The sequence below is a fragment of the Salmo salar genome, chromosome 27 (assembly GCF_965601325.2).
Source record: "Salmo salar chromosome 27, fSalSal1, whole genome shotgun sequence".
Taxonomy (NCBI): domain Eukaryota; kingdom Metazoa; phylum Chordata; class Actinopteri; order Salmoniformes; family Salmonidae; genus Salmo; species Salmo salar.
Window position 1 is genome coordinate 25,202,331 of NC_138317.1, and position 22,716 is coordinate 25,225,046.

Consider the following 22,716-nt stretch of genomic DNA (forward strand, 5'->3'; position numbering starts at 1 on the left):
CCAAATAGATGAAAATGGACTGAAACAGGGAGGGACTATCTGGGACATGTCAAATAAGAAACACTCATTTTCATTTTCTCTTGCAAACTATTCAAAACGCATCCATTTTGTGCCCTAAAGGTATTTCCACCCCTTGTAGAGAAGATGTCATAAAGAAATTTAATCAAATTATCTTAATTAATCTATTAAGCTAAAGGTCAAATTAGCATTTTAACTTCATTTTACAATTGGCTGTTAAAGTGATGGATATATTTTTTTTAAATGTATAAAAGACTGTTTTTTGTTTCCTGTAGTTTTGGGTGAAATCTGTTGAACACAGTTTTTTATGTCATTTATATTGTTTTGATAATATCATTTATTTTTGTTTGTTAAATTTAGTCACAAAATTTCTCAATGTACAGTATGTCAACCAGTCAGCTGAGCAGCCTGACTTGTTTGCACCATTTATTTGACCCATACAATTTTTCAATTAATTATCGATCCAACAATGTTCAGGTCAACAACAAAATACATTTCTCTGTTAGCGCCTTATCTAACATCACACACATATTGTCCAGATAATGACAGTTGGCACTTGGTGGCACTTGGTGGCCTATAGCAGCATCCTAAAAGAAGAGGCTTCAGATGAGGCAGGTGAACCTGCAGCCATATCACTTCTTCTTCATTTATCATGAGATCCTTGCTGAGCTTTACAGGAATATGGCTCTGAATATATACAGCAACACCTCCCCCATAGACATACCTGTCTTTTCTATAGATCCTTGTATTCCTACTGCTGTATCATCAAAGATGCTGTCTAAGTGAGTCTCAGAAATGGCTAATATATTAATATTATCTAAGATTAGCAAATCACTAATCTCATGAATTTTGTTTCTGAGGCTACATATATTTATATAAGCTCATTTTAACCCTAAACACACAATGATAATAGGTTGTGTTTCCAATCATTAAATTCCTGATAATAGTAAGAAGGAATTAATGGATGTTTGAGCAGATTCTGTTCAGCAGATGCCTTATCTGCAGCAGGGTGTAAGTAGGCCTATGATATTCTTTCAGTTGTCTGTAGGGTCTTCATTAGGCCTAACCATTGATTATTGGTTAAGCGACACACTTTCGGCCTATGAGCAAATCAGAATGAGTTTATTCTGCAACCTGACATTTGAATTTGAGAGAATCTGATCAACAACCAACATAGGCATCCATTCTTGTCCTAACATGATAACAAAAACAGGTGTATATGCCTATCTGCATAGTGCACACTGATTTTAAAGGAAAACTCCACCCCAAAACTATATTTTGGTATTTGTTTCATTAGTCCATTGTTGATATAGTCCCAAAATGATGTGCATGTTAGCAATCAAGTTTTCAAGATATATAACCACAGATAAAACAATGAGCCATATATTTCACCCAAAGTATAAATGTGAAGCATCCGCTTGGTGTTTCCACTTGTGAGAGGAAGCCAAGTGGCAGGCACTGGGAGAAGATGGAACAAGATGGATTTTAGCCGACATTCTGCATTCTCATCAATGAAACATGTGATCTAGAATCTGTTATGAACAGAGTCCTGTTGTTTAGGAGTGCAAAGGCGAATTGAGTTATTGCACACATGCACTTCACAGAGTATCGGTTCCCCTAACGGAAATATGCTAATATTTGCCAGAATGGCCAATAGGATCTTGCTAGCTTGTGCTTTGCTCTGCCCACCTCCTTGCTTGTTCTGCCCACTATTACTAATTTGTTCCCATTGGAAACGAAAGGCTGTGGTCTATCTTGGGTTAGTTATAAAAATCTTTGATATAACTTTCATAATACAGAAATACAGCCAGTATGATGCTGTATTTAAAAAAAGCACAAATCACTGTCATGTTCATTAATGACTCACAGACAGTCGTTGCCGGTCAACCCGAGCACGCCCGCTCTGTCTGGCAGTTTCCGAATGCTTCCGGAGAGTCACCGAACAGAGACCCAGCCCCTCCCGAGTACCATGCCCCTCTGCCCCCCCCCCCCCTCCTCCTCGCGTCTACAACGACTCTCTTTTCGGCTCGACTCGGAGGAGGAACCCGGCGGCCGCCCGGCTGTGCGTTTGCATTACCCAAGATGGAGGTTTGCTTATGGCGCTAGCATCTAGGAACGATTCTGTCAGTCCCTGTGTCTCTTGGCCTACGCTTTTCCGAGGAACGAACTGATTTTTGTCTTCCACCGCATTGGGAATTTAGTTGGGATCGCGGCTGTTGGTGGCCACCATCATGAGCTCTGGGGAAGGAGCTGATGAGACGTCAAAGGACGCAGCCGATATAGCGGCGTTCTTTAAATCTGGTAAGCCCGAAAACGGATCGGGGAGAGCAAAAGAGCCGTCCCGTAAAGGCGACATGGGGGTGGGGGGGTATTGTTCCCGATTGAGCACTGTGTTTTCGGTGCAATCGTGGGGTGGGGGAGGTTTCAACTAAACATTCGCCCAGGTGTCCTTACTCATTTGTAGAAGCGACAGTGGATCATAAATGGGTGGCTGTTATGGTGGTGTTATGGTAATGGTGAGAGCTGTCGTGCATTTGTTACACAGTCATTAAAATGTAACTAACCATGTCAACCAGCGGTGAGAGCTCGCGACTCCCTTAGCAGCCCAACTCCGTCCACAGACACATGCTAAATAATGTTAGCTTGGTTGGCTTTTATAACCGACTCACCCCGAAATTAGCTATCGTGCTTACATTAGGCACATACAAAGACAATAGCCACATTAGATATATAGCCAATAGACTTGTGTACTACCATAAAAATAGATAAATAACTACATTATGTGCGCGAGCTATCAAACTAGCCGCTAGCTAGCAATGTTCAGAATCAAATATAGCTAACTAGGTAATCAAGGGACTGGGAAATCACAAACAGCTCACTGGCAGATTGCTAGCTATACCATTAGAGACCTTTTCATTGAAACAGCGGAACGTTAGTTGATTGTTACTTAAAACGTATGTATCGTGCTAATCGTTTCCGTGCTGTCAAAATAGGAAACAATCGAGCGTGCTATGTAAACAATACAGTGGCATGCATTGCTCTGTCTGGACTGTGGCTAGGTTAGCTTGCTATCTAGTTGTACGGTTTCCCCTATGACCCAATAAGGCATATAATGCATGCATTTGATTTATATTGGAATGCATATCTTAAACAGTTCAGATAACGTACTATTTGCTAAATTAGTAGTAGTGACTGCACAATGTGTGATTTCATGGTAGATTAAATATGTTCATGGCCATTTTCTCGGCTAACGTTAGTCATGCTAGCTAGCCGAGTGAGCTATGAGCAGTCATCATTTCTGGATCTATCCTGATCAGTAGATGGATAACAGCTCGCCCGTGGATATTTGACTTTCTTCAATTTCTATTCCATTATTCAATTTCTGAATTTTAGACTGAAGGAGATAATTTATGTGCCTTGAATAGGGAGCTCATTTTGGGTTAGTGTTTATCATCTGTGGTGTATTCATTAGTCAGATTCCGTTGCAAAGCGTTGGGTCTGTTGCAAACGTGCTGCAATGGAAACCTTTTACTGTAGGAACCAAGCGGAAAAAACGGAGTAAACTGAACGAAACGGAGAGGGACCTACCTGAATTTGTCCAATAGCAACTGTCCTTTGTTGCAAAACGTTTTCTGTTTGGAGTAAACGTTTCCGTTGCAAAAGTTTTTCAACAGACGAAATGTTGTGCAACGGTATCCGACATTCTGCCGATTCTGTTGCAAAACGTTTGTTAAACAAGCAGACTGATAAAACGGCGAGGGATGTACCTGAATTTGTCCATTTAAAAACATCAGTTTTGTTCCGTTTGCTTCTGTTTGGTTCTTAAACGCTAAACTGTTTCCGTAATGAATACACCCCAGGCCTTTTGTGAACTAACACTCGCACTTGACTTTTTTTCTACCTTACTGGCTCTGACTTTGCTGACAGCTACATTTAGAAAAATGTACTTACTGTGACAGCTAACGTTAGGTGGGTCAACCACCTATCACAATCTTAAGAGGAATGAACTAACTGTAGGTCGCTCTGGAAAAGAAAGTCTACTAAATGTAAAATGTAGCAATTCCTCGTAGTATGATTATGATACAACAACCATATGCTGAAAATCAAATGGGACTTATCATTATAGCTTGATGATTTCATAGATGGGTTCTATGTATTGGTGCTGCATTATAGGCCTACATGACTACTGTATTGCACTAAACTCCCATTGTAAAAAATCTATTACTTAGATCAATTAAAGGGTGGCAATTGGGTTGATGGGAGGGTGACATTAACCCTTTGTGTGTTTGTTCAATGGCTCACTGGTCAGGCTAAACCTCAGTGCGAGGAGATGAAGAGAGGAAGGGGGGAGGTAAGGGGTGGCAGGTAGCCTAGTGGTTAGAGCGTTGGGCCAGTAACCGAAAAGTTGCTAGATCGAATCCCCAAGCTGGCAAGGTAAAAATCTGTCGTTCTGCCCCTGAACAAGGCAGTTAACCCACTGTTCCTAGGCTGTCATTGTAAATAAGAATTTGTTCTTTACTAACTTGCCTAGTTAAATAAAGGTCAAATACATTTTAAAAAGGAAGCAACTGTAGACTATTGAGACAGCCTTTGACTCCACTCAGTGTGTCTGTAGATAATAGCCCACATGGGAAGTGCTGTATCCTCATTATGACTGCAGTTAGTTCCTGTGTGAAGATGGATCCAGTCTTCCTGTTTTGAGGGAGACATGATAGAAAGTCCCAGTCTACAACCACATCCAATTTTAACCACTAGGCCTCTCAAACTCAACTCTGGACCTCAAAGCCAGTTCCACTGCAGTTTTTCATTGTTCCCCTCTAATTAGGGACTGATTTTAGACATGGGACACCAGGTTGGTGAAATGAATGATTAGGTAGAACAGAAAACCAGCAGGCTCCGGACCTCATAGGGTAAGAGTTGAATACCTCTGCACTAGGCTAGTCTAAACCACTAACCTTAACCGTTACCCACACCCTACCCCCTATTTCTTTTGAGTTGTAGAAACTTCCTATTGAGATTGTTTAAAATGTTCATTTGTGCTTCCTTCAGCTGTTTGTCTGTCCCAGGTGTTTTGGCGCCCTCGTAGAAGTTGCCCATAGGCACAGATCTAGGATCAGCTTACCTTCCCTCAAGCTTTTCCCAACTTTTAGAGGGAAAAACTCAAAGCTGACCTTAGATCAGTGTCTAGTGTCATCTTTTGTGGCTGGATTATTATGGGTAATTATTATGGGGTGTCATTGCAGTGTTTTGATCCCCCTAGGGAGAGTTCTTGGTAAGCAGCAGAGCTGTGCCCTGTTATCACTGCGGGCAACCAAGCTCTGATTGACAGCTGAGCTCAGGTTGAGTCGTCTGTGTGTGCGTCTGTGTCTGTCTGTGTTTGTATTTGTGTGTGTGGATGCATGCAAATTGGAGCTGGAGAAGATTCAAGCCCTCTCACTCTACAGTCAGCTCTGAAATCATCTCTGTAATACGCAGAGATACTGGCATCAACACTACAGGAACAGAGATAGTTCAAGCGAAGTGAAACAAGGAACTGTGTGTACTATTACGACATCCTCATCTAAATTCATAATGTAGTCTGAGTATACAAAACATTAGGAACACCTTCCTAATATTGAGTTGCATCTCCGTCGGGGCATGGACTCTACAAGGTGTCGAAAGCGTTCCACAGGGATGCTGGCCCATGTTGACTCCAGTGCTTCCCACAGTTGTCAAGTTGGCTGGATGTCCTTTGGGTGGTGGACCATTCTTGATACACATGGGAAACGGTTGATTGTGAAAAACCCAGCAGCACCTACTACCATACCCCGTTTAAAGGCACTTAAATCTTTTGTCTTGTTGCCCATTCAGCCTCTGAATGGCACACATACACAATCCATGTCTCAAGGCTTTAACATCCTTATCTAACCTGTCTCCTCCCCTTCAACTCTACACTAATTTGAAGTGGATTTAACAAGTGACATCAATGAGGGATCATATTTTTTCCCCACCTGGATTCACCTGGTAAGTCTATGTCATGGAAAGAGCAGGTGTTCTTAATGTTTTGTATACTCAGTGTACAGTTGGCCTACTCAAGCCTTCTCACTACAGGTCCAGAGTTGCCCATCCCTGCTGCAGACTATATAGACCAAGGCTATAGTTTGCGATGTGTTAGTTGGAGTGTCACACTGCTTCGTCCCTCCCGTTTAGTTTTTCCTTTGACTTCCTCCCTATATAACACCGCCTGGTGGTGTTCAAACATGTACAGGTTTAAGACCTGCCTGCTTAGTAGTGCCTAGCCATCGGGTATGTTTTTATCTTCATTCTCCCTCTCTCTGTCATGTCTTCCCTTTGTTTGTCTCGTTCTGTCTCGTGCTTGTTCTCTCGCTCATTTCTGTCTCTAACTCTGTCTCACTCTCTCTCGTTTCAGACATGGTGAGGATCCAACCTTACGTGTAAAAAGCACTCAACCGTCCCAGACTTTTGTTTATGCTCGTTGTACAAGAATGCGTAAAGGAAAATAGTTATCGTTGATCTGTGAATGGATGAGCTCACACACTCACTCACCTTTACGCTGAGCTATAGGAGCAGAGCTATAACTAGGACAATGAGATGTCTCTCACTACATAACATGGCTATGACTATAACATCATTATAACATGACAGGACGACTATAATAAAATATGATGAACAAAAGTGACATATAATTCACCTTTACTGTATTTAGCCTATGACACAACTATAACATGGTAATAACATTATACTAACACAATGAGAGCATAACTACATAACTATAAGGAACTGCATCTCTCTCTTCTCCCAGCATGAGAGACTGAGCCAGAACTCAAATTCTCCCCAAGCCCCCAAGCCCACACCAGAGAAATGAGTGAAAGAAAGTGGGACGACCTCTTTTTGGTGAGAGAAAGAAGGTCTGTGTGTGTGTGTGTGTGTGTGTGTGTGCGATGCCAATTTAGAAGACTGCAAAATTCACACCAACTACCACCAACTTGAATAATGCTACACGAAATTGAATTTATTGATTGGTTGCTTAAATGATTGATATATTCTTTAATGAACAGAGGACTTGAAATACATTGACACCTGCTGGGATGGCAACAGCCTCTGTTTCTCTCAGCTTAATCAGGACTGTACACACCCTACATATGACTACACTATCACACCTTATCAGTTGACCTGCTTCCTTATCTTGTTGCAGGGTGGTGACGCAATTGTGTGTCTGTGTTCATGTCTGTAAGGGAGGTCAGTACAGCTGCAGTGGGCCACACGGTAATGTGCAGTACAGGTATGAGGCAGACATCAGTTAAACCATGGGAACAGACTAGCGCCACACACACACACACACAGTCCTTGTTCTGTGAAAGTGTAGGCTGTGTGTGTTTTCTCTTTGATATCAGCATTGGGATAAACACAGGCAACATCTCTCTTTATTACTTTGACATTTTGTCTCTCGCGCTCCTTTCACTCTCTAATTTATCCTCTGCCACTCTCGCTGCCTCAGAGGGTCGGGCTGACAACCAATATCACACATCCCTCTTAGTGTGTGTGTTTGTGTGTGTGCTTGCCTGCGAGCATTAGTGTGATTTACGAGTTTGTGTGTGTGTGTGTGTTAAAGGCGGCAGGTAACCTAGCGATTAAGAGCGTTGGGCCACAAACCAAAAGGTTGCTGGTTTGAATCCTGAGCTGACTAGGTGAAAAATATGTTGATTTGCCCTTGAGCAAGGCACTTAACCATAATTGCTCCTGTAAGTAGTTCTGTATAAGAGTTTCCACTAAAATGTAAGTATTAAATAGAACTGTGGGGCATTTCAAGGCTGTAATCCCAGGGAATGGTTAGATTAGAGGATAGATCGGTATATAATATAACGAACTTTCACTGAAACTCAAAACACTCACACTCTAATGCTGTTAGTTAGGACACACTTGTGCTGTCTTCTCCATGTTCAGCTCTTTCCTCTCCATCAGACTTTCCCTGGGTGTGTGTGTAGAGGAGCAGTGACTTTGGGGTGAACTCCCCTGAGCTAACACATTTCTGAGTTTCAGATCAATTTACCCCAAACCTCGCACCATACACACACACAGTGTGTGCTGGCCACAGCACTCCACTGTCTGAACTTAGGCGTCATCTCTTAATCCACTTTGTATACTGGTTTTCTGTTTGTACTGGATTCAATTCATTCAACACACTAAGTTTTATCTAGAATTGTGTCTTGCTTCACCAAACATTGTATTTGTCAGACTCAGTCATGCTAATAAAGCTTGATTGAAACGTTTATAATTGAATAGCGAAAGACTCCAGATGGATTGATTGGTCGCATGGAGACAGAGAACTCTCTCTCTGCTGTTCCTATTTTAAAGTGATACCAGAAGAATATAGAGGTAAAGTGGGACATGTCCTCATGGGCCATTAGCCCTTTCTTTGTCTCTCTGGGCCACTGGTGAGCTTTAACATGCTGTCTCATTCACTCTCTTTCTCTCTGTTCTTTATCCTTCTATCTATTGTGATCAATAGCATTGGTATGCTGAATTGAGAGGGGTTCAGTGTGTGTCAGTCATGAGTGTGACTGTGTGTATGTGACTGGTGTATGTGAGTGAGTCGCAGCGATGACTAGCCCTGCAGAGAAGTCGAGGAAGAACAGAGGCCTATAAAAAGTGTGTGCGCGTGCATGTTCGTCCGTCCCGTAATGTGCTGTCTATAGCCCCAGTAAAGAGAGAGGGAACATCAGAGAAAAGCTGTGTGTATCGAACGGACGGTGACACCACCCTGAATCATACCCACTGTTTAGAAGGTCAAAGGTAGAGCGTGGGGAGGGGGGGTTCTACTTCTGACTGTGCTCTTAGTTCTGCTTTGTCATTTCCTCTCTCTGTGTGTGTGTGTGTGTGTGTGTGTGTGTGTGTGTGTGTGTGTGTGTGTGTGTGTGTGTGTGTGTGTGTGTGTGTGTGTGTGTGTGTGTGTGTGTGTGTGTGTGTGTGTGTGTGTGGGCCTATGTCTATGTTAGTCTGTCAGTAAATGGATGATGTAGGCTGGCCTTGCGCTCTTCACTTGAAGTGTGTGTTTGGGGAGAGTGTGTATCTCAATAGATTAGCCCACTTATGATCCTGACAAACCTCTTGGTTTCTCTCTCTGGGATCTGACACACCTCCACACCACGTGTGTTTGTTTGCTCGACCGTGCATGTTTGTGTGGGTGTACGTGTGCTCTATCTCAACAACATGTTTTGTAGATGTTGTTTTTAGCTTCATACTATTAGAACTGGGATGTTATGGAGTTAGATAACTGTGACTGTTGCACTACTACTGCTACTACTGGTACTACTGGTACTGCTGGTACTACTGGTACTACTACTGATGCTGCTACTACTGCTACAGCTGCTACTACTACTGCTGGTGCTACTACTGCTGCTACTACTGCAGGTACTACTACTACTGCTGGTACTACTGCTGCTACTGCTACTACTGCTACTGCTGCTGCTACTACTGCTACTGGTACTACTGCTGGTACTACTGCTACTGGTACTACTGCTGCTACTACTGCTACCGCTGGTACTACTGCTGCTACTACTGCTACTGCTACCGCTGGTACTACTGCTACTGCTGGTACTACTGCTGCTACTACTACTGGTACTACTGCTACTGCTGCTGGTATTACTACTGCTACTGCTGGTACTACTGCTGCTACTACTGGTACTACTGCTGCTACTGCTGGTACTGCAAGTATGTACTGTATGTTAATGTTTAGTCTTTTCATTATAGCATCTGCCTTGTCTGTCTGTCGTAGGGAGAAATTCCATGAATGGAGTCACTGCCCCCATCATGTATCCCATCACCCAACGCTCAGCGGTGAGGACACAGCGTCCACAGGAAGTGTGTGTCAGAGAGAGCATGTGTTCAGACACACATACAAACACAGGGAATAATGTGCTAGTGACTCGTCAGCCCAGAGGGTTGTTGATGTTCACAGCACATGTGTTTAGTGGTATCTTGGTTAGCTAGCTAGCACATTAGCATGTTAGCTGTCTTCCACAGGCAAGAAGGGCTCTTACTGGCACTAGTTAATGGATTGATTCATGTCAGGCCAGGTATTCACTTACCTGGGGTGTAGCCTACTCAGCAGTGCAACATGTTGCAAAACATTTTGCAACCGAAAACATTTTAAAACAAAAAGTTGTTTATATTGGACAAATACAGGTACGTCTCTTTGCGTCAGTTTTTCTTTGTTCCTAATGAATACACTGCTGGTATCCCAGGTCTGAACCAGTCCCTGATATACTGTATCTTGTCCAGGCCTGGAGTTGATTAGCTTGGTAAAGACACACAACTGACTACCTACTGTACACCTAAAAGTGATATTTTCTTTCTCTCCCCAGACGGTTCCCTCCAAAAAGAGCCCAAAGGAGACTTGTCCAGTCAGCTACCAGGTAGGATGACACAGACACACACACACACACACACACACCAGCGTTCGGTGTGTTCCTGTGATCTCCCTTCCCTTTTTTCTCTCGTTTTGTTTCACTGTTGCGTCTGGCACACAGACACAGGTATGTTCCATTGATGTCTGTCTTTCACAGCGGTGTGTGTTTACTGTGTTTTAGTGTGTGTGTTTTGACTGGGAGTGTCTCCCCTGAAGTGTCCCCCTTATCTCACCAGTCCTGTCTAAAACATATTTGTTTTACTTCCTTGTTTGTAGACAGGGTTAAAGGTTGGGCCTATTGTTCTGTATCATTCTCCAGGGAGGCCACTGCTCTGCCCTGTAAAGGGATAAATGCGTGATGTCATCTAAGAAACCAGTCCATCTGGTGGCCTGCTCTCTCTCCCACTAGTCACACTGGGAGATGGAGAGAGGGGGTGAGATGGACAGGGGGTGGAGATTGATGGAGGAAGGGGGCACTGGTCCCATGTGGCTCAGCTGGTAGAGCATGGCGCTTGCAATGCCAGGGTCGTGGGTTCGATTCCCACGGGGGACCAGTGCGAGAAAAAAAGTATGCATTGTATGCACTCACTACTGTAAGTCACTCTGGATAAGAGCGTCTGCTAAATGACAAACATTTCAAATGTAAATGTTATATTTTTGGTCCCTGACAAATGTTTGTTTAGTATGAGGGTGCTAGGGTTGGCTTATTGTCTCTCTCAATTCAATTCAATGGGCTTTATTGGCATGGGAAACATGTTTACATTGCTAGAGCAAGTGAAATGGATAAACAAAAGTGAAATAAACAATAAAAAGGGAACAGTAAATATTACACTCACACAAGTTCCAAAATAATAGACATTTCAAATGTCATTATGTCTATATAGTTTTGTGGCAACAGGTCACAAATATTGCTGCTGTGATTGCACACTGTGTTATTTCACCCAATAGTTTATCAAAATTGGATTTGTCTCTCTCTCTCTCTCTCTCTTGCTCTCTCTCTCCCTCCAGGTCATTGAGGGTAACCCTGGCCTGTCTCAGTCAGTTAGTCTACCCTGTTATTAGAGGTCTGGGTGGATGGAGAGAACGACACAGGGGGAGATGGAGAGATTCAGCTGGCACACACACATTCTGGGGAAAATGGGATGATCAGAGGGAGAGAGAAGGAATAGGGGAGAAAAGAGTTAGAAGAGAGCGAGAGCCAAGCAGGGAAGAGAGAGAGAGAGAGAGAGAGAGAGAGAGAGAGAGAGAGAGAGAGAGAGAGAGAGGTGGATAGACAGATGGAAAGAAAGACGGATTTGAAATCTATTATCAATGCTGGTCACTAGCTACAGGGCAATTTTTGAAAGTGTGTGTGTGTCAGCTGTACCCACAGTGAGGGCATTGTTAGAGTGCCACAGCTGTGGCTGATCAGCCTGGCCATCAGCCAATAAGATCGCCCCCTCAGTCTCCGGAACCAATAGGATCACCCTTTCTGTTTTAGCGACCAATCAAATCTTCTCCGTGGGGCAACAAGACGAAGATAGGGAGAGAGAGAAAGAAAAAGAGAGTGTGAGAGTGCATTGGGTCTAGTAAATAATTACTAGCAACAATCTGGTCGATGAACAAGTAGAGAGAACGGTGGAGGGAGAGGGGGAAGGAGAAATGTGTTCTGAAGCCCTGAGGAAACTGAACATTAAGAGAGAGAGAGAGAGGGAGAAAGAGACCACGAGGGAGAGGGGGAAGGAAGGAGAAATTAGTTCTGATACCCTGAGGAAACTGAACATTAAGAGAGAGAGGGAGAAAGAGACCACGAGGGAGAGGGGGAAGGAAGGAGAAATTAGTTCTGATGCCCTGAGGAAACTGAACATTAAGAGAGAGAGAGAGGGAGAAAGAGACCACGAGGGAGAGGGGGAAGGAAGGAGAAATACAATAGTGAGACAGGCAATAGGGATGCGAGGGTTGACTCATAATGGGGTTATAGCTGCGGGGTAGGTGGGTTTAGGGTCATTAAATATTGTGTGGATGAAGGGCGGGTTTAACAAAGAGAAAACAATACCTTGAAAAATCCATAATTGGATCATTCTTGTGCAATTTATCTATAGGCTAAATGTAGCCTAAAATAATGAAAGGAAACCCTATCTGGGGTTAGTGCATTAGCCTAAATGTTAGGGCCTAAAGGTATGGGTGCCAAATCACAGACCAATCACCAAATCAGGGCTGGTGTTATGGGCGGGCCTTAGGGGGCCTGGCCCGCCCTACCGTACCTCCTTGCCCATCCAAATAAAATATTGAAATATTTATCATTTATTTGACAGCGACGCGGGCAAACAGAAAGACGCATACATTTCAGGTAAAGCATCCGAGCAAGTGAAACAGCACCTCTTTGTCTCAGGATGTGTAGACCATGTATCTGATGCTGTCTGGACCAAAAGAGTATGGCATGTCATACTATGTCTGGCCAGACAGCATCAGATACATGGACTTCATATAGAGGGGCGCTGTTTCGCTCGCTCTGATACTTTCTCTGGTTTTAGCAGAGAGGAAGAGACGAAGCGAGAGGGCTCACTCTCGCCTAATTCTGTCCAATATAAACCCAATGCGTTTGTATGGGAATAATATGCAGACCTAAGCTTGTCGCCTGCCTTTCCGCCTTTGGGACAGACTCCCACTGTTAGGGTGGAGACATAAGAACTCGTCATTATATAATGATCTCTGGTTTCAGCTTCTTATGAATTGGAAAGGAATGTTGGCCGGTGCACAGTTGGAATGCTGCATTTCCTTAAAGTAAATGTATGTTTTGCCAAAATTATATAATTACTCCTGTCTAAATAAATTCATTAAAATACTTCACCAGGGAGCATGACTTAGCCATAGAGGATTATTAGCTTCTTTAAAAAAAAATGTTTTTACTGTGGATTGTTTCAAATCACCAGTGTGTTTGGGAAGCCAGCGATTTGGGTCGTGGCAATAGGTCTAGCTGATTTGAGTTGCTGCTGTCAGTGAAATGCGTCTAAAATATGTGTGAAGATGTGTCTTGAGTATAGTTAAACAAATTGCATCAAGAAGAAGGGGAGGGCTGTGTGGTGAAGATATGGTGTGTCTCTCCAGAATGCAGCCATCTGTAGGAAAGTGCCCATTGTCTTAACTGACCACTTACACCACTCATTTCTTCTTCACCTCACACAAGTCAACAGTCTGTTTTTTAACATCCATTGCGAATGATAGTTCCTCAGTATTTGAACAATCTTTCCAACATTCCTGGCCTTCACCAAGCTGTGTGAAAGCAAAAAATATCATGATCTGATGATCGCATATGGAAACGTAATAAAAAAATAGCTTTCTGTCCCGAGCTCACTGGGCAGGAAACTCTGAGGACTTGATACAATGTTGCAAGTTCACTAGCCACAGACACAGTCTGACTGGACCAAGTGATGATTTTATACAATGTTGCACTTCACTAGCAATGGCCAAGACAGATGGAAAGTGAGGCAGACAGGCGGAGTAGATGGATGAATGTGATTGAAAGAAACAACATTCTCATCAGGATATTTTCTACTGTTTGTATTTGTGGGCTTTAGGCTTATGTATTTAATTAGTTATAGGACTTCTTAGGGAAAGGTGTCCCGTCAACGGGACAGTTCAATCATGCAGCGCCTTGTGTCACGATCGCAGATTTTAGAAAAACAACAAATGTCGGTACATATAAGTGTCTTATATCGGCTGAAAGCTTAAATTCTTGTTAATATAGCTGCACTGTCCGATTTACAGTAGATATTACTGCGAATAAATGCCATGCTATTGTTTGAGGAGAGCTCCTAACAACAAAACACTTTTTTCACCACGATAGGTTTGATAAATTCACCTCTGAAGGTGAAATGTGTACTTACATTCTGAAATCTTGCTATGATTTATCATCCAAAGGGTCCCAGAGATAACATGAAGTGTCGTTTTGTTAGATAAAATTATTTTTCATATCCTAAAAAGGTCCATATAGCATGCACGATCGATTTTGTATTTCCACTCGTTCAATTTGCAAAGAAAGGAATCTGTGAAAATCTAACCCTAAACGTTGTTTCAACCAGTCAAATCACATTCGTATATATTCCTCAGAGATACTAGAACGTAACCAGACTTCACTATATCATTAGGGGTGTAGTATATCCTATAGGACACCAAATTTGGTCAGAGAGTGACGCCTTCATAGCACGCCGATGACACAGGCGGTCTTCACTTGAACGACTCTAACTTTGTCAAATAAGCACCAATCGGGGTCAAATAAAGCTAGCTGGGCTTTACGGGAGTATCCGGAAACCCTGTATCTGTCGTAAAATGTAGCTACTAACCTTGTGCGACAGCATGCCTTTTCCTTTTAGACAAAAATGATAAGAATATTCAGAGTTATGAAGTTATGAACACTGGATGTTTTGAAAATGTTGACCTTATAATATGGCTACTAATACTGTAAAAGCTAAATCAAAGTCCAAGTATACAGATTTGACTATATTCTTGCAGAAAAATGTAATATTAATGCAAATGTCTCCTTCACGATTTGCCCAAATGTACCTGGGTGACTTCACACTAAATGTCATGTGGTTCTCTCATACTTAAAGTTATCTGTCTGAAACTTTGCACATACACTGCTGCCATCTTGTGGACACCATCGGAACCCGAGTGATGGCTAGAACTGGGACCTTTCTGTTGCATTTCAAAGATAATGTATTTTCTTCTACCAGATCTATTGTGTTATATTCTCCTACATTCAATTCACATTTCCACAACCTTCAAAGTGTTTCCTTTCAAATGGTATCAATAATATGCATATCCTTGCTTCAGGGCCTGAGCTACAGGCAGTTAGATTTGGGTATGTCATTTTAAGAGAAAATTGAAAAACGGGTTAACCTCTATGGGCTAGGTGGGACGCTTGCGTCCCACCTACTCAACAGCCAGTTGAATCCTGTGGCGCGTTATTCAAATACCTTAGATATGATATTACTTCAATTTTTCAAAAATATGACTATTTTACACCATTTTAAAGATAAGACTCTCGTTAATCTAACCACACTGTCCGATTTCAAAAGGCTTTACAACGAAAGCAAAACATTAGATTATGTCAGCAGAGTACCGAGCCAGAAATAATCAGACACCCATTTTTCAAGCTAGCATATAATGTCACATAAACCCAAACCACAGCTAAATGTAGCACTAACCTTTGATGATCTTCATCAGATGACAACCCTAGGACAGTATGTTATACAATACATGCATGTTTTGTTCAATGAAGTTCATATTTATATCAAAAAACAGCTTTTTACATTAGCATGTGACTAGCATGTGACTAGCATTCCCACCGAACACTGCCGGTGAATTTACTAAATTACTCACGATAAACGTTCACAAAAAGCATAACAATTATTTTAAGAATTATAGATACAGAACTCCTCTATGCACTCGATATGTCCGATTTTAAAATAGCTTTTCGGTGAAAGCACATTTTGCAATATTCTCAGTAGATAGCCCGGCATCACAGGGCTAGCTATTTAGACACCCAGCAGGTTTAGCACTCATCAAAGTCAGATTTACTATAAGAAAAATGTTATTACCTTTGTTGTCTTCGTCAGAATGCACTCCCAGGACTTCTACTTCAATAACAAATGTTGGTTTGGTCCAAAATAATCCATCGTTATATCCAAACAGCGGCGTTTTGTTCGTGCGTTCTAGACACTATCCTAAAGGGTAAATAAGGGTGACGAGCATGGCGCAATTCGTGACAAAAGAATTCTAAATATTCCATTACCGTACTTCGAAGCATGTCAACCGCTGTTTAAAATCAATTTTTATGCCATTTTTCTCATAAAAAAGCGATAATATTCCGACCGGGAATCTGCGTTTAGATAAACAGACAAAGGAAAAGAAAGCATTCGGTCGAAGCGGGCACGCGCCTAAGCCCATAGTACTCTGAGTGGCCACTTGCCAAAAGCGATAAAGTGTTTCAGCCAGAGCCTGCCTCGATATCGTTCAACTTTTTCCCGGGCTCTGAGACCCTATGGAAGAGGTAGGAAGTGTCACGTTATTGCACAGATCCTGAGTCTTCAATAAAAAGAGCCAAGATGAAACACTACTTCTCAGACAGGCCACTTCCTGCTTGAAATCTTCTCAGGTTTTGGCCTGCCATAGGAGTTCTGTTATACTCACAGACACCATTCAAACAGTTTTAGAAACTTTAGGGTGTTTTCTATCCAAAGCCAATAATTATATGCATATTCTAGTTACTGGGCAGGAGTAGTAAACAGATTAAATCGGGTACGTTTTTTATCCAGCCGTGTCAATACTGCCCCCTAGACATAACAGGTTAATCTTCAAGAAGTTTTATAGGCCTACTGCTGTTTCTCTGAGTCCTATGCTCTCATTTCTTTAGCCGCCAATGGATCACAGAGTATCAATGTGTCCATATAGCAGAGGCTAGTGCTCTCGGCAGAGCTGAATTTGAACTTTTTATATTTTTGTCTTTTTACTTCAGATTTTTATGATTAACCATGTGACGAATGATTTTGAGAAACAAAATATTATTGAAATGAAACTGTTCCAAGAAAATAGCCATATAAAAATAATCATACCTGGCATGCAGATTCATTGAAATGGTATGATACATTGTAAGCTTCCCCAAACTTGATACTCACAAGTAGAGGTCGACCGATTATGATTTTTCAACGCCGATACCGATTATTGGAGGACCAGAAAAGCCTATACCGATTAATCGGCCGATTATTGTTACTTTTTTTTGTAATAATGCCAATTACAACAATACTGAATGAACACTTATTTTAACTTAATATAATACATCAATAAAATCAATTTAGCCTCAAATAAATAATGAAACATGTGCAATTTGGTTTAAATAATGCAAAACAAAGTGTTGGAGAAGAAAGTAAAAGTGCAAAATGTGCCATGTAAGAAAGCTAATGTTTAAGTGCCTTGCTCAGAACATGGGAACATATGAAAGCTAGTGGTTCCTTTTAACATGAGTCTTCAATATTCCCAGGTAAGAAGTTTTAGGTTGTAGTTATTATAGGAATTATAGGACTATTTCTCTCTATACGATTTGTATTTCATATACCTTTGACTATTGGATGTTCTTATAAGCACTGTTGCGTCAAAAGACAGGTATTCATATTCAAGGGGTTCAGATTTTCAACTGATTTCAAAGATAAAACACCAGCAGGGGGCGAAAGAGTGTATGCATTGTGGAACCCATCATTAGCTTGTGTTTCCCTGGGGAACATATATACTGGTGCACCTTTGTGATAGCAGGTGGTGAAATGTTTGGTGGAAAAGCATTTCACTGGAAGTCCTTCACGGAAGAGGAGACTCTCATCCATACACATTCAGCTCATTTAGGATTCTGGATACTCAACCGGTAGGCACATGGACATTGTTGTGTAAAATTGTTGCCAGTTAGGTGTTTATTTGTGTTGAGAATTGAGCCCAATTGTCTAATTTAGTATATAGTATAATTTAGATAATATGACTACATTAAGATTATATATTTAATTTGAAATGACCTTACTTGAAGTAATTATATATTTATTTTTGTGTTTTGCCTTTAAAGGTTATCAACCTAACTAACTAACTAAAGAACTAATTAACTAACTAACTAACTGACTAAAGAAATAAAAGAAGTCAGAAGAAAGTTGAGTTGTCCCTTGCGTCCTTCAGTCCTTAAAGGCCTTTTTCAAGTTTGGGCAAAGAGCTGCAGTGTGAACCATACACAACTTGACAGTTGATAACCGCGTGGCAGTGAAGACAAAAGGATTAACGGCCTGAAGTCAGGAAAGCTGTCGTCGCAGAGAGGAATATTGACTGACATCTCAACATGGCGCAGGAAGCTCTTGGAATAACAGTGAAGGAGCTGAAGCAAAAAAGAACTTTAGCTAAAAGCACTTTTACCAAGCAGGCAAACTTCCTCAGCAGAGTCGCAAAGCACATGACTAAAAGAGAACTACAAGAGGAGTTCAAGAAGCTCAAGTCGGAGGCGAGGACGGTCAGTGAGACAAATGACGAGTACAGGGCTGGCCTTCTGGCAGACATTGAAGCTGGAACCGATGAGGGTGAAGAAGCTAAACTGAGCAAGGAGAAGCAGACTGAAGTTGAGAAGACGTTCCAAGAATGCGAAGCACGATTGGATGAGGTCAGGGAGATAGTCCAGGCCAATCTATGGCCTAGATATGGCGAAAATGAGGTGAAGTCTGCAATCCATGAAGCCGAGACAGCCTGTGATGGAGTTGCTCAGATACCTGTTACTGCTGTAAACAGAGATGGCTTTGAGCTACGGTGGGATTGTGTGAAAACACAAGTCCAAAATGCAATCGCAAGCCTAGCAGAGTGGGAGATGTGGATTCCGGTGGCAGAAAAGGAAAGGCTCGGAGGGAGAGTGAAGGATCTGAAGGCATTCGGCAACAACCTTGAAGCAAGGTGGGCAGGATTTCTCACAGCACAAAGAATTGCAGGAGACGAGAGAGACAGAGGGAGAGTGCCGCAGGTGCCCATGCCAGCTCCACAACCGACACTGAGGATAAAGCCAATCTGTCTTCCCAAGTTCAGTGGGTATAAAAGGAACTTCCATCGATGGAGAAGAGACTGGGAGAGTCTGCAAAAGCAGGGGGAACCAACAGGCTCAGTCGAAGTAAAGAGGATCCAACTCATTGACAGTATAGATGAGAGGATATGCAGAGGCCTCCGTTTGTCTTCCTACAACACTGCTGAGGACATGTTCAGGGTGCTGGAAAACAGATATGGAAACAAGTCTACAATTGCCTTGGAGATAATGGAGGATCTGGAGAAAATTCCTGCTTTAAGGGCAAATCAGCCTAGAAAAGTTATCGACATGATCCAAACTATAGAGAAGGCCCTGGATGACCTCACGGAGCTTGGAAACACAGGAGCCATCAACAACCCTCTTGTGATCAGATCCATAGAAAGCAAGTTACCTGACGACATCAAGAGAGAGTGGCTTGTCTTCATGGTTAATCCGAGGAATAATGTCACACCAGATAATCACTTTGAGAACCTTCTTAAATTCCTGAAAACACAAGAGGAAATTCTTGAAAAACTGGAGCAGCTGGGAGTGAGTGAAAGGCCAGAAAAGAGAAATGCTTGCATGGAGAGGAAATATGCGTCCACGCGGTCCACAACGAAAGGAGGCTGTGTTGTGTGTGGTGATGAAAAGCACAGAGAAAATATATTCTTTTGCAAGCGTTTCAAGGAACCGAAGCCGGTGGAAAAGTTGGCTGCTGTAGAAAAGCTGGGGGCCTGCAAGAGGTGCTTGGTCTGTCATGGAGAAGATGATGAATGCAAAGAGACATACCTGTGCAGGAACATAAACTGTAAAAAAGACCACCATTTCTTTCTATGCCTGAAGGGAGACTTCAGGAGGAGTGACTCAGAAAGAAGACAATTCAATGTGAGAAGGCATACGCGGACTGAGGAGCAGGAAGAATTTGTATCCAAACTCTCCCCAGAGATGGCGGACAAATTCAAGAGAGCGTTCACCAACATCACCGCAAAGACAAACTGTGGTGAAAAGATCCAGCTTGGAGAGATTGTGTCAGGTGCAGTAGAAGAATTGCCAGTTATTCTAATGCTGCTCGAGGTAACTGCCAATGCAGGACAAAAAATTGGAACCCTGATCGACTTGGCATCAGACACAAATTACATCACCCACAGAGCTGCCAGGAGATTAAATCTTCGAAGTGAAAACATCACTTTAGTCGTCCATGGAGTTGGGGGGATGGCCATGAAGGTTAAAACCAGAAGATATCTCCTCAGAGTGAGGGTCAAAATGCCTGGAGGCACAGAAAGAGCCCATGAGCTTGTCTGCTATGGTTTGAATGAAATTGCCAACATCCACAGAGTCATCAAACCTGAGCAACTCAAGAAGTTCTTCCCAGAAGTCAGTCTAGGAGATCTGAGGAGACCGGAGAGCATTGAGCTACTGATAAGCCACCGCGAAGGAAGACTTGCTCCGCAAAGAGTGAAGGTGATTGGAGACCTTGTCTTATGGGAGAGCCCGCTAGGAAAGATTGTTGGTGGAGCACATCCAGATCTGTTTGAAGAAGTCGATATGGCCGCGCACAGGTCTGGAACGCACTTTGCTCGATCCATGAGAGCAACCGCTGTCAAGTATCAAGAGATAATTAAAACACGAGTTCACAGCTGAAACCAAAAGCACAGTTGCTCGCAGAGAGTTCTTGGATTGGTGGAAATGGGATAGCATTGGAGCAGCTTGCGAACCGAAGTGTGGAGGATGCCGGTGCGGCAATTTTCAACCAGGAGGCAAGGAAATGACTGAGTGAGGAAAGGGAGCTGGAGATCATAAGGAAAGGCCTCACGTACATCAAAGCAGATGCTCACAGCGATGAACCGCACTGGGACACAAAATACCCCTGGATTCAAGATCCAAGTTCCCTTCCCTACAACAGGAGTGGGGTTGAAGCCACCTTCTTAAGAACAGAAAAACAACTCAAGAAAGAGCCAGAGTGGAAAATAGCATACACAGCTCAAGTGCATGAAATGGTGGAGAGAAGAGCAGCAAAGAAACTCACCAAAGAGATGATCGCCAGCTGGAAAGGACCAGTATGGTATGTCAGCCACTTGGTGGCGCCAAACCCACACTCTGTCACAACACCTGTGCGACTGGTATGGAACAGCAGCCAGAAGTTTAAAGGGGTCAGCATGAATGACCTGCTGCTGAAAGGGCCTGATGTTCTCAATCCCATCCGAGCAGTACTACTCAGGTTCAGAAGAGGTGTCCATGCTGCTCTTGGCGACATCAGGAAGATGTACAATTCGGTGTGGTTAGAAAACCTGGAGATGCATCTCCACAGATTTCTCTGGAGAAACACTGAGGAGGAAGAGATTGAAGAGTATGCCATCACCAGAGTCAACATTGGCGATTGACCAGCAGGGTGCATTGCACAACTGGCCATGAGAGAGACAGCAAAACTGCCCATGTTCGCTCACCTGGAGGAGGAACGTAGGATCCTTGAAGACGATGCCTATGTCGATGACATCCTGACTTCCCATAATGACTTACAAAAGCTGGACAAGGACACCAAAGGAGTTGAAGAGATCCTGAGGACAGGCGGATTCTTCCTCAAACCCTGGATCCGGTCAGGCCAAAGTGGGAGGCAGGAGATCGTACCAGGAGAACAAGGAGCGGTGTCAGGCACAGTACTTATTCTCCCAAACCAGATGAGGAAAGGAGACAATAAAGCCCTTGGAGTTGGATACCTTGTTGAAGAGGACAAACTGTACCCTATGACTTCGATCAATTTCTCAAAGAGGAAAAAGAAGATGAGAGTCGGACAAAATCTCCTTGAAGAAGAGGTGAGAGGGAAAACTCCAAACCCACTGACGAGAAGAGAACTGCTAAGCCAAGTAGCTAGCCTGTATGACCCAATAGGCCTCGTCACACCTGCCAAACAAAAGGGCGCCATTCTTGTCAGAAAGGCGTTTCAAGAGTACACATGTCTTAGCCAAATCACCTTCCACAGAAGCCTCACACCAGTCAACTGGCTTGGTAAACCTTGGGGAATAACATTCTCTGATGGAAGTGAGAAGAGCTATGGAGCTGTAGTGTACTTCAGATGGGAAACCGAGCAAGGCATCCAAGTCAGGTTGGTTGAGTCCAAAGCAAAACTCACACCTTTGGACCAAAAGGGGGAGGCAGTGAAAGCTGAAATATGCGGTGCTGTCTGCGCAGCACGACTTCGAAAGTACATTGAAAAACACAGTCATATAGAAATTGAACGATGGCTCCATCTGCTGGACAGTCAAACTGTGGTGGGAGCTATCCAGAGAGACAGTTATGGGTATCAATCTTTCTTCGCGAACAGAGTTGGAGAGATCCAGAAATCCACATCCGTCGAAGACTGGTGGTGGATCCCGGGAGGCCTGAACAGTGCTGACATCATAACAAGAGGGGCAGCCCCGGAAGACCTCCAAGAAGATTCCATGTGGCAAAATGGACCAGCGTTCCTGCGGCAACCCATGGAAGAGTGGCCACAGAAGTCAGCCAAAGAAATTGCAGCTTATGCCAAGGAAGGCATAAACAAACTTCAAAGGAAATATTTCTCTGCAGCACTGACCAGAGCGCAGGCCAAGAGAAACAAGAATGATATACTTCCTGAAGTGGGAGTTCAGAAGGAAAATCAGAGTGATGCACAGCAATGCAGGCAAAATAACCCAGATGAACCTAAGACTAAGATCCGAAGACCACCAGCTGGCTCTGCGGTAACAAAACTGATTGACATCAG

At 43.0% G+C, this 22,716-nt stretch overlaps 1 protein-coding gene across 8 annotated transcripts in view; it reads left to right on the forward strand.

Annotated features, from left to right (window-relative positions):
* The first annotated feature begins 2,027 nt into the window (after positions 1–2,027).
* LOC106588786 (triple functional domain protein) overlaps positions 2,028–22,716 on the forward strand; it is a 116,595-nt gene continuing 95,906 nt past the window's right edge. For 3 of the 8 annotated variants that reach the window (XM_082970131.1, XM_082970132.1, XM_082970133.1), the window contains exons 1-2: positions 9,720–9,855; positions 10,383–10,433. In XM_082970131.1, coding sequence (XP_082826257.1) covers positions 9,732–9,855; positions 10,383–10,433 — 175 coding nt within the window. In that variant the 5' untranslated portion in view covers positions 9,720–9,731. Of the gene's footprint in view, positions 2,320–9,719; positions 9,856–10,382; positions 10,434–22,716 lie in introns of those variants that run through there. The other 5 variants (XM_082970134.1, XM_082970135.1, XM_082970136.1 and 2 more) reach the window with 3 other exon arrangements.